Raw genomic sequence first — 10,965 nt, forward strand, 5'->3', positions numbered from 1 at the left:
ATATAAATGACATACCTCAAAGTGGGCGTTACACCAACGAGTGCTCACTACAAAAAGGTCAAACACACAAGGGTTTACTATTACTCTCTCTCTCTCTCTCTCTCTCTCTCTCTCTCTCTCTCTCTCTCTCTCTCTCTCTCTCTCTCTCTCTCTCTCTATATATATATATATATATATAAGTGAACTTTTATATGAGACTATAAGTTTTAACCTTTTGGTATTTGGTATATATATATATATATATATATATATATATAAAAGTGAACTTTTATATGAGACTATAAGTTTTAACCTTTTGGTATTTGGTTTTTATAGTAATCTTAAGGATAAGATTACTATAAAAACCAAATACCAAAAGGTTAAAACTTATAGTCTCATATAAAAGTTCGCTTAAAAATTTGTTTGGTTGGACTTATTTATTGGTCGAAATAGTTTATTTAAAGTTAAAAGAACTTTTGAAATTCTTTTACGTTGTTTCTTTACATGTCAAAAGTTTTTTTTTTTTTTTTTGGTTGAAATTAAATGTTCTTTTTCATTTTTCTGGCCAAACAACTAGCAATTTTTTTTATCAGAAGCTACATACTAATAAGCTATACTTATATAAAATGCATTCAAAGAAGCCGTACTAAATGACCTAACTTGTTTTTGTGAATGCTTTTTGAGTCTACCCGTCTAGACCCTAAACATAGCCTAAGATTTGGCCAACAAAACTTTGATTGGCCAACTTACATTGATAATTTTGGGGCATTTTATTAAAAGACCATGTCAAGTTTAAATTTAATTAAAAGGTTATGAAGTTTTAAAGTGTTAACTAAATAGCTTTATTATTGATTAAGGGTAATTAAATATGATTAGTGCTTAATTAGGATTAATGAAGTATTGTGTAATCTTTTAAAAATTATACTATGTTCTCAAAAACCTGAAATTCTTGCAAACAAACCTAAACACCTTCTTCTTCCTCTCGCCATTAACGCATCTCTACCATGGTTGCTGTTTCTTCTTAGCCTCGTCTACATCTTCTTCTTCCTCTGCATCTTCTTCTTCATCTACATCTTCTTCTTCCTCCTTCCTCTACATCTTCTTCTTTCTCATTCCTCTATATCTTCTTGTTCCTCCGCCATTAACACTTTCTTCTTTATCCACCATTAACATCTTCTCCGCCAAAGATCCGCCTCCTCCTCCTTCTGATATTTCGTCTAAGTATGTGTATCTCCTCTTTATATTTTATATTTAGATTTACAAAGATTTAATAATTGATGGGGTTTGGGTTATGATTTTGATTTAGTTATTTAGGTTGTTGGGTTATGTTTGATGTAATGCAAGTTGAAAGGAGTGAAATTTGTTGAATATTTTCTTACATTGTGGGTAGCTAGAGGTGATATCACCGATTAGGGGTGTTCAAAAGAACCTGTTGGAACCGGAACCGGAACCGGCGGGTACCCGAGGTTTGGTTCCGGTTCCTTCCCAGAACCGACTATCAACGGGTAGGTTCTGGTTCCAAATTTTTGGAATCGTTACTATGCGGTTCCGATTCCGGTTCCTATAGTTAGGAACCGGAACTAGAACCAGGAACCAGGAACCGAGACTAATATAAAATAAAATTAAAGATTAGGGGGATTAATAAAAACTTTTGTAGAAAAAATAATGTGAATACATTTATATTAAATTAGATATTATTATTCTAATTAAACATTAAATTATTATTAATTTAACAACTTGGGAAAATGAGTCTAAATGATATTAGTATTTTGTATACAAATAGAATAAACATGAGAGGAATACTTTTTGAAATTGTTTGTAAATATTTATGTTGCACTAACAATTGAAATTTTGTATTCTGCCAAAAAACATGTTGCTAAAAATAGATATGAATATCTACTTTGTGTTAGTTAGTAATAAATATTACATGATAATATTTAAAAACACAAGAAAAAGAAGAAAAGAACAAAAATTTTCTCAAAATCTCAATTTTTTCTTTCTAGAGCTTTGATATCTCTTACCAACAGCTGAAGGTTCATCAATAATATTTTCTGCCTGTTCACTGTATTCTGGCTCTTGGTGTTCTATTCCTTCACCCTTTTCTTTACTTATGTTTGAGGTACTAAATTAGAAGATTGCATTGTTGTTGTTCTTCGACAGATGATTCGGTAGTTGATGTTTTGTTAGTAATTTTTGGTGTTAAAGCCTAATGTTGAATCACATTTGCTGTTGACAAATCCTTTCCATCTTACTCTTCAACTGCTTGTAGTTTTTGTATAAACTATTAATAGCATGTTAATGTCAAGCAACTATTGCTATCATTTGAATTTTTAAAAATGTGTTATTAAAATAAAAAATAAAATATATTGACCTCTTCCAATTGCTGTAGCTTGTAATCATTTTCTACTTCATCATTGACTGGAAAAAATTTTAATACAGTATAAGACTCATATCCTTGTTTCAAATCAGTTTCTGACAGCTTAATTTTGAAAACAAAAGTCTTTCCACAAAAAGCATTTACAACATCTAGAATTCTTTTATAATTGGGAACATGGCAATCCAACCAATTTCTGGCATACTGAATCAAACATTATAAAAGCCGCTTCAACAGTGCCATCTATGACTGCAATATCAACTTTATACCTGTTATAACAAAAAATATTCATTAATAAATATCAAATATTAACGTTATAATGCATTGTCTTACAACAATTATTTAATTTTCAATAAAAAATTGATTCACCCCATTTGTGGAAATTTTGTCTCCTTGTTGCATTTAACACAGTAGAAATTGCTGTTGTTCATATCAAGAATTTTCTTCTTACAAACACTGGAAGATAAGTAACACCAACCAAATCTGCCATTGACTCCAAATAATTTTGCCTATGTAATCCGATCCCAGTTATACCACATAAGGCTGGTAAGATATTTCAAAGATACTCTATTTTGAAACATCTCCTCCTCAACCGATATCTCATTTAGCTTTCTCTTTTGCAATTTAACAACTGAAATATTTTCATTACTACAAATTGTACAGCAAATGAGACATAAATTGTATAATTATTTCTTAAAATATTTGCAAAAAATGCTGCTAAAACACATACTTTCTCTACAAATGATGGACCTCGTCAATTTCCAGATTTATATAGATTCTTGATCCTAAAGTACTATTAAGATATATCTTCCTTGTACATTTAAAATCACGAATTATTAAACCATAAATTTCTATCCAATATCAAAAGCCTAAAATATCTTGAAACTCTTTAACGTTTGTTGATGTGATAGTTATGACAACTGATTTGTCATCTCCCATTAGCAAGCTCTCATCAATTTTTTTCGAAATTTCTTCCCATAATGAAACTCTAAATGTCTCCCTGAAAATAACATTGATGTAAGATAATCAAATTGTACCACATTATTACGATATTCAGAAAAGAACTTAATGTTCAATCTGCAAAATGGTATCTTGTTCATAACTGTTTGTCAATACGATTTTTTCGATCTCACCTACTCCATTCAAAATACCTATAACATCTGCAAACCATTTAGTGTATTTAGAATTACAGTAGATAATATAGATGTACAACGTGAATAGTAATAAAAGGTTTACCTGATAACAAAGATGTGTCATTTTTTCTATTCTACAAATCATTGATACTAGCAAATTGAAATGTAAACTCTGGAATAGCAACTGTTACTTCCTTGATCTCCTCGATGGAAGTATTCATGAGAAATTGTAAACGATAAGCACCTTCAACAGGCTTGTAAGTAGCAGCACATGGTATGACCTTCACATTTTTAATCAGATATATATGGTCTTCATGAATTTGGTTCTTAAATTTTACAACTCTATTTTTTGGTATATTCCAATGCATCACATCATGCTATAAAACAATTACAAATAAAAAAGGTTAACAAACTTACACAATTTCAATGTTAGTAAAATTATATAATTTAACAGAAATATATAATACCTCTTCATCAATAAGAATCATATCAAGACTAATCAGCTCGTTGTCAATTCTGAAATTAAAACATTTCCACAATCTAGAAACCCTGACAATCAATACCCAATCATCTCGCAATTGAATAATATCTTTAAACAAAATATTTGAAATTGTCATAACTATCCTACAAAGATATTAATCCAAAGAATCAAAATCTATGCAAAAATCAATTAATCCCCCAAACACATGACTCTTGAATATATAAGAGACATACAATGCGTCTCTTAATATTCATGGAAATCAATAACACACACGTGAATCATTAGTAATTTATCAAATTAAAAGAGGAATGTGAAAGATCTCAAATTGAAAGAGGAATGTGAAAGATATGTATTGAATACATTAATTGAATGCATGTGAATAATTTCTATTATAACAATCTCTTAATATTCATGGAAATCAATAACACACACGTAAATCATTGGTAATTTATCAAATTAAAAAAGGAATGTGAAAGATTTGTATTAAATACATTAATTGAATGCATGTGAATAATCCCTATTATAGCAAGCCCAATAAACAGCAAATATGTGGACCAATTAACGACATCCTACATGGCGGTCATATATCAATCCTATGTGGCGTTAGAAGAAGCAGTCTGCTTCAGCATTATATAGATATATAGATAGATTCTATATATAAAATTTTTAATTTTCTTATTATATATGAATTATTTTTTTTATCTGCATTCTCTTTTTATGTAATCAAATATTCAAAAGAAAAAAAGAGAAGCAAATATAAAGTAATAAATATTTAATTTAATACCTTTAATCTCAATATCATTAAAGAGTAAATCTACTATAATTTTCATTTAGGATGTCAAATTTTTGTATATATTGTTAATAACATTTTATTATAAATTTATAATCTCTAAATAAGAACAAAATCTACCATTTATTAGATATAATATATCATTTATTCATCAAACTAATAAAATTTTATCAGTAAATAATTATTTTAAAAGTTATTAATAACATAGATCGTTAAATGTAAGTAAACTTTTTCTTCAAATAAAACACTTAATGTCATAATTTTTGTGTTTAGTATTACAAATTTAACATTTCAAATTTCAAATTACATAAAACCGTTGAGAAATCAAAAATAAAAAAATCAGAGTTGAAATTTCAAAGGTGCAAGTTTAAGTTATTTATTTTATATGTTATGTAATTTCGTAATTTTAATTTTAGAATTTGTAATTTAGAATTTGTGATTTCTCAATGGTTTATTGTAATTTCTAATTTGAATTTTTCAGTTTCCATAAAGTTGAATTGGAGGTGGAGGCTGTATCTGTAATTTTTGTTAGGGGGTGTATTTGTAATTTTTTAAGGTTTTTTTTACCTTTGTTTAACTTGTTTGGTGTAAAATGTAATTTTGCCGGCTAACCGAAACTAGAGCCTATGTTTCAGGTTTCTAGGAACCGGAACCAACTGCTTATGGTTTTGGTTTTGGTTCCAAATCTTAGGAATCAACCAGTTCTGATTTCAGTTCCTTCATAAAAGGGTGACTTTAGGTTCAATTCCTCTTCTTTGTTTAAAGCGCTTTCCTTTAATATGTTGTTAACAAAACAATTTTCCATTTTCATGGTAGGTGTGTCAAAGAAGTAGAGGAAATACCAGTGATCCCCATCTAAATATCAGCCTCAAAAACCGGAGCAATCATTTTGTGTCAAATGGTAAGTATCATGTGATTATACCGAATGATTATGACTGGAACAAGCATTTGAAGGATAACGTTTAATCATCTCTTTCATAGCTTAATTCATTGTAATGGGTTTGTTTGGCCATTTGCTCTGCACTAATAGGATTGAAGGAGGTTGTAAGTATTTTTGTGGAAGAGAAATCATGGACCTCTGGGACCGAATTTGTACAATTCTTCAGGCCAGGTAATCTAAACTCCCTTATTGGTTTTCTGTGTTTGTGAACATTAACAAATGCTAGTTATGGCAGGAAAATCACTGTTGCAGATGTGTCAAAGAAGAAGTCCGTGGATCTTCTCCTACTCCATGGAGTTGCATATGAGCATCCATGGTTTGGTAGATGGGGATACAGATTCTACCATGGAAGAGTTGCAGAGCACAACTACAATAGAGCAATTGAAATCTTTAGCTCTTTGGAACTTGATAAAATCATGCAAGATTTCGTGACAACAATAAGTGGAGACAAATTAAGCAAATAATTCACTGCTACAGAGATATGAGTGAAACCCAACTGATTACACTGAAAGATCTTTTTAGGTTTATGTTAACTTTCAATTCTGGAAGAAATCAAGTATTCGACTGACAATTAAATGTAAGGAGTAAGGTTGAATTTTTGTATGATACAAATAGTTAAAGTTGAATTTTTGTATCATGCAAGATTTCGTGACACCAATAAGTGGAACAATGTTGGACTGTTCAAGCAAATGCAAGTCTAAATGGAATGCAATTCAGTTATATTTTACTTATAATTGAATTAGGTAATTGTTGGAGATAGATAAATCTTTATGTACAAATATTAGATCTTTTTTCATTAAAATTTTTATCAATCAGGGCAGCTACAACAATATTCAATCTTACAGGAGAAAGCAATGGATCATTATAAGATCTATTCACTAGAAACTCATGATAAGATCACCAATTTCTTCTGCAATAGTTGTTCTTTAATGCTATATTGCTTTGAAAAAATGAAAAAAACAAAAACAAAAGCACAAGATACATTTGCTTTTATATTTGGCTATGGAGTTATGAAGGATATCTGCCTGACAAAGCCTGCTGGTAATCAATCTGTACAACTTTTGCTGGGGTGCAAAGAATAGAAAAACTACAGTGTTGAGTGTTTCTTTTCTACTGCCTCTTTTAAGTTTTCGTCTCAATGCAAATGCCAAGGGCGGGGGCACAAAAATTCCAATATGCCTATGCTTGTATTGGATGTTGCCTGCAAATTTGTAGCTATACGAGAAACCCTGCACGAACAAGAAGATCAAGGAACGTTCAATGATAGCCATTGGCAAAATAGCAAAGAACAATAATCCAATGACTTTGCTAACGAGCTGGTGCTTCAAATAACTCATCTTGATATTGAGAAGTTACTGCAGAACTCATGGTGTGTTTGGAACATCAGAAAGTTGAGTAGACTTACTTGTGAACGAGCACATTTGCATACTCTGAGTATTCTGTCCTGATCCGGGTAAATTCACATTCAAATTTTGCCCATCTGTTGAGGATCGATCAGTAATGGAGGTTGGAAAGTGTCCTCATGGCACTTATATTGGTTTTTGAAGGTAATGTGCGTGCATTACCTTTTCTAATTCCCTTGTTTTGAGTATCTGTGATGGTGTTGGAGCAGTCTCTAGTTCTTAATCTTTCTGGATTTTAGTACAGCAGTGCATCATATATCCAATTATCTAAACTGCAGTTACAACTTCAATCTCTGATGGAGACCTTGAGTGCAACAGAACCTCACTACATCAGATGTGTAAAGCCAAATAATGTTCTAAAGCCTGCTATTTTTGAGAATTTCAATGTCATTCAACAATTACGCTGTGGTGTGAGTACATTGTGCTTAATGCATGCCTTCAACTGCTTTATAATAACCTGCCAAACCTTTTATGAGACTTTAGTTTGATTTTGCTTGTTCAAATTTATAGCTTTTCTCATCTCTTAAATTTATAGCTGTTCAAATTTATAGCTTTTCAAATTTATAGCTTGTTCAAATTTATAGCTTTCCCTTACACCTTTTAGGGTCTTCTTAAGGCAATTAGGATCAGTTGTGTGGATTATCCTACCAGGCGTACCTTTTATGAGTTCCTGAATTGTTTCGGTTTACTTAATCCTGAAGTTTTGAATTTGCATAGCAGCCATCAAACGTGAATTTGCATTAGAATCAACAATAATTTTGTATGTAGAGCTCAATTCGAACACCCAATTCCTATCAAACCAGAAAAATGATACACATATAAACTCATAATTTTGTATGTAGAGTTCATACTCATAATATTATTCTGAATGAAAACATTATTGAAATCAGAGGTCATATGCGTCCAGTAATATTATCAAGCCAGACAAAAAAAAGGTAACATTTACCAAATCTTTAGTATCACAATTTATATATTATCCCTAATTTCATATAAAATGTTGCAGGCATGGATGCACTGCTCATTATAGGACTAATTGTTGGCAATGTTACATCCACACTAGCCAAGACATCATTAGCTCCTTCGCACACTCCATCCTTTTTCGCAGCCCTTTTCTTAGATCTTCCTGAAACAAATTAACAATAGGTTACGTTTATCTTACAAAGGTGTGATTACATCTTAATGTAGTTTACCTTTTAATGAAGAGCACAAAAGAATAATGGTATGTTTACCATTGTTTCCACATTTTTTCTTGTCTCGTCATCAAGATCGTTGTTGCTGCTGCTTCTTCTTCTGATGCTGTATCCTCCTCCTCCTCTTCTCCTGCATTATATTCACTGTCATCACTATCTTCTTTGTTAGATTCACTGTTGCTCTGATCATCAGAAACATCAACACCAACAATGTCATCATCCTCCATCTTCACCTCTTTGTCCATGCCCACAAAATCACTAGATTTTATCTTCTCACACACATATCTCCCAAAAATCATAATGTCGAATTTATGATCGACATCATAGTTAAAAACTAAAAAATCCCCACACTCCACACAATTATCTTTGACATAATTTTGCCAACCATGTTGAAAAAATACTTCACTACGAATATATCCCAGACTCATAGGCCATAACTTTCCTTGTCAACAACTTTTTTACCTGCAAAATTGGTGACAGTTATTTCATATTCTTCGCCAACCTTGACTTCAGTCAAACCCACTGGCTTGGCCTCTAGGCAGAGTACCCGATCCCTCAACATTCTACCTGAGAGGGAGGAATTCAAAATATCCTATATTAGGATGCACAACATAAGTAGCCGACTCAGGAGGCAAACTTGGATTGACATTTGCTCCAATCCAACCTTCAGAAGAACCATAATCAGCACCATGCAGCTCCCCTGCTTAATGCCTCAACTTTTTCAGATACGGCTCCATTGACCCAGTTAATATCCCATAGACATACTTCGCATTAGGAAAAAGTGTTGGTATTAATCCATACCAATTACTCAATCTTGAGCATCTTTTATGAATCAAATCAGCCAATTTGGGATTTGGCTTCAGTATTTTGGACATTGCTGCTCGAATTGAAGGGACAGTGACTCGACTTGAGAGGACACCTTCTCCGTATGTCAGCACATACCTCTTCCCAAACTAGTTCAAATGTCTGAAAGGCATGCACAATAATGTGGGCAAAGGTTGAAGACACAAGTTGAATTTCTTTGCAAAAGATTAGGCCACATAGGAGATGGCAATACAAGGATTGCTGGTAATCAGGCAATACAAGGATTGCTGGTAATCAGGCAATACAAGGATTGCTGATAATCAGGACCAAATATTACTTCATCAGGGCTGCAAGACTGGGACTGCATTTCCTTCATCCCACTCTTAAACTGTGGATTGCGGTAGACATTTGTAGTATAGTTCCTGCACTTAGACCCCCTTTTGTTATGAACTGCCTGCTGCTATATATAAACTGTAAGGCTTTCCTATTTCCAATAGGAAACTCTCTGCAGGTCATAAAGTATTTTCATTAAGCCAGGGTGTACTTTCAATCACACAAAATAAGAAACAGGGCAGAACTTCTCACGTTTAACAACCCATGGGTGACTAACCCAAAATTAATATAGTTCATCAAAGCACAGTCCATCTCTAGCAAACAACTAAAACACTTTTGTAACACCAGGTTAATCGGTAACTGAGTATGGCGCTAGCATGAGAAATTTGAGTTAGAAATTTAGGTTTACAAGCTAAAAGAAAATCAGATCAAATCCCATTCAACGTCTAAGATGGCAAGTAATAAAGTGTTATTTTTGGTCATGATCATCCATGCCTATGCTTTATCATTTGGTCTCAGTCTCACCACGCTTATAGCATTACTCAAGTATTTTTAGGGTTCAAACAGAAGAATGTAGATGATACTTGGTGTGGCAGACTGTAAAATGACAGCTATTTTGAACAATTGCTACAAAAACAAAAAATTGAAGATGAAATTACCAGCTTCTTGGCTTCAAGGGTTGCTGGAAGGACAACTTTGAAGAACTGTGTTGGCTTCGTCTTCACAGGCTTGGACATGGAGATCTGTGTTCAATCGGTGAAAAACTAAACTTGACTGGAGATATCCCTGCTAGGAAGATCTAGAGAGGATCCCGGATGCTTTTGTCGAACACTTCAATGGATTTCCACCACTGCAGGTAGGAGGGTTCCCAGACACCATAACAGTCCTCAAGCGAATGAGAAGGAGCAGTTCCCAAATTCAGGTCAAGATTCTCATTCACCACTGTTTGAGAAATCATTAAGAGTTCTCATTAAAGTTCTACTAACACACAATTAAAGATAAATTATTAACCACTGAAACCAAGTAATACCAGTGCCAGTGTCAACAGTCATCTCTTCCTCATACAAGCTTGGTGAAAATTTGGTGACCGCATCATTTTCATTGAACTTCAAGGCTGCCCTGATTTCTAAAGTAATAAAACATCAGATTTACAAGAAAATAAAATTTAGACATAAACCATAAGGAGAAGTTGATTTCAAAATCATCTAGACCTCGCCGCTTCAATCTGGGTGTCGAACAGCCGAAGATATACATACCCACAAAGCAAGAGATGATTTCCATGCTCTTAGTTCATTTCACAACTTTAAAGCAAGTGAAAATAAATTGAAATGACCTCCAAATATTATCAAAACAGAATAATAAATTAAGAATAACTAGAGAAATGCATCAACAAGAGTAGATTAGAGTAAAGAGTATCTTACTTCCTGCCCAAAAACTGCCCCATTCGAGCTTCCCATAGCCCACATTTGTGTAGGGTCACTCCCTTGTACTTCGACGATCCTCGAGAAACGCCATTGCTGTTGCGGCGCAGAATGTAC

The 10,965-nt window shown here is 32.8% G+C and overlaps 4 protein-coding genes across 5 annotated transcripts; 1 reads left to right on the forward strand and 3 right to left on the reverse strand.

The window, feature by feature from the left end:
• Window positions 1-3,620: 3,620 nt before the first annotated feature.
• LOC116139277 lies at window positions 3,621-4,103 on the reverse strand. Its single transcript, XM_031424958.1, has 2 exons — window positions 3,954-4,103; window positions 3,621-3,863 (listed from the first exon to the last, which is right to left on the reverse strand). Exons 1-2 carry the CDS (start codon window positions 4,101-4,103, stop codon window positions 3,621-3,623), a joined length of 393 nt encoding a protein of 130 aa, XP_031280818.1.
• Window positions 4,104-5,392: 1,289 nt separating this feature from the next.
• On the forward strand, window positions 5,393-6,483 carry LOC116139244 (uncharacterized mitochondrial protein AtMg00550). Its single transcript, XM_031424915.1, is given in 5 exon segments — window positions 5,393-5,486; window positions 5,574-5,658; window positions 5,788-5,868; window positions 5,933-6,111; window positions 6,114-6,483. Coding segments are annotated over 3 exon segments (372 nt in total). The 5' UTR covers window positions 5,393-5,486; window positions 5,574-5,658; window positions 5,788-5,827; the 3' UTR covers window positions 6,266-6,483.
• A 1,487-nt stretch (window positions 6,484-7,970) lies between these two features.
• Window positions 7,971-9,337, reverse strand: LOC116139325 (B3 domain-containing protein At5g60130-like). Of its 2 annotated transcripts, none has more exons than XM_031425005.1 (2): window positions 8,330-9,337; window positions 7,971-8,219 (listed from the first exon to the last, which is right to left on the reverse strand). In XM_031425005.1, coding segments are annotated over exons 1-2 (390 nt in total). In that variant the 5' UTR covers window positions 8,719-9,337; the 3' UTR covers window positions 7,971-8,218. The 2 variants fall into 2 exon arrangements, with proteins under 2 accessions (XP_031280865.1, XP_031280864.1); XM_031425004.1 differs by having other exon boundaries at window positions 7,971-8,223; window positions 8,330-9,332.
• Window positions 9,338-9,468: 131 nt separating this feature from the next.
• Window positions 9,469-10,965, reverse strand: LOC116139326 (floral homeotic protein APETALA 2-like). The gene is made up of 4 exons (XM_031425006.1): window positions 10,849-10,965; window positions 10,458-10,546; window positions 10,087-10,369; window positions 9,469-9,599 (listed from the first exon to the last, which is right to left on the reverse strand). The coding sequence occupies exons 1-3, from the start codon at window positions 10,869-10,871 to the stop codon at window positions 10,227-10,229; spliced, it is 255 nt and encodes an 84-aa protein (XP_031280866.1). The 5' UTR covers window positions 10,872-10,965; the 3' UTR covers window positions 9,469-9,599; window positions 10,087-10,226.

The sequence above is a fragment of the Pistacia vera genome, unplaced genomic scaffold (assembly GCF_008641045.1).
Source record: "Pistacia vera cultivar Batoury unplaced genomic scaffold, PisVer_v2 Contig35, whole genome shotgun sequence".
Classification (NCBI taxonomy): Eukaryota; Viridiplantae; Streptophyta; class Magnoliopsida; order Sapindales; family Anacardiaceae; genus Pistacia; species Pistacia vera.

What these genes read in the sequence shown, in the direction of transcription:
- LOC116139277 (XM_031424958.1), bottom strand. Translation starts at nt 4,103, where the DNA reads ATGACAATTTCAAATATTTTGTTTAAAGATATTATTCAATTGCGAGAT. An exon ending in TGATTCTTATTGATGAAGAG is followed by an intron (nt 3,864 to 3,953) that starts GTATTATATATT and finishes ATTGTTTTATAG; the next exon opens with CATGATGTGATGCATTGGAA.
- LOC116139325 (XM_031425004.1), bottom strand. Translation starts at nt 8,718, where the DNA reads ATGAGTCTGGGATATATTCGTAGTGAAGTATTTTTTCAACATGGTTGG.
- LOC116139326 (XM_031425006.1), bottom strand. Translation starts at nt 10,871, where the DNA reads ATGGGGCAGTTTTTGGGCAGGAA. An exon ending in GGGCAGTTTTTGGGCAGGAA is followed by an intron (nt 10,547 to 10,848) that starts GTAAGATACTCT and finishes TTTAGAAATCAG; the next exon opens with GGCAGCCTTGAAGTTCAATG. An exon ending in GACTGTTGACACTGGCACTG is followed by an intron (nt 10,370 to 10,457) that starts GTATTACTTGGT and finishes TTTCTCAAACAG; the next exon opens with TGGTGAATGAGAATCTTGAC.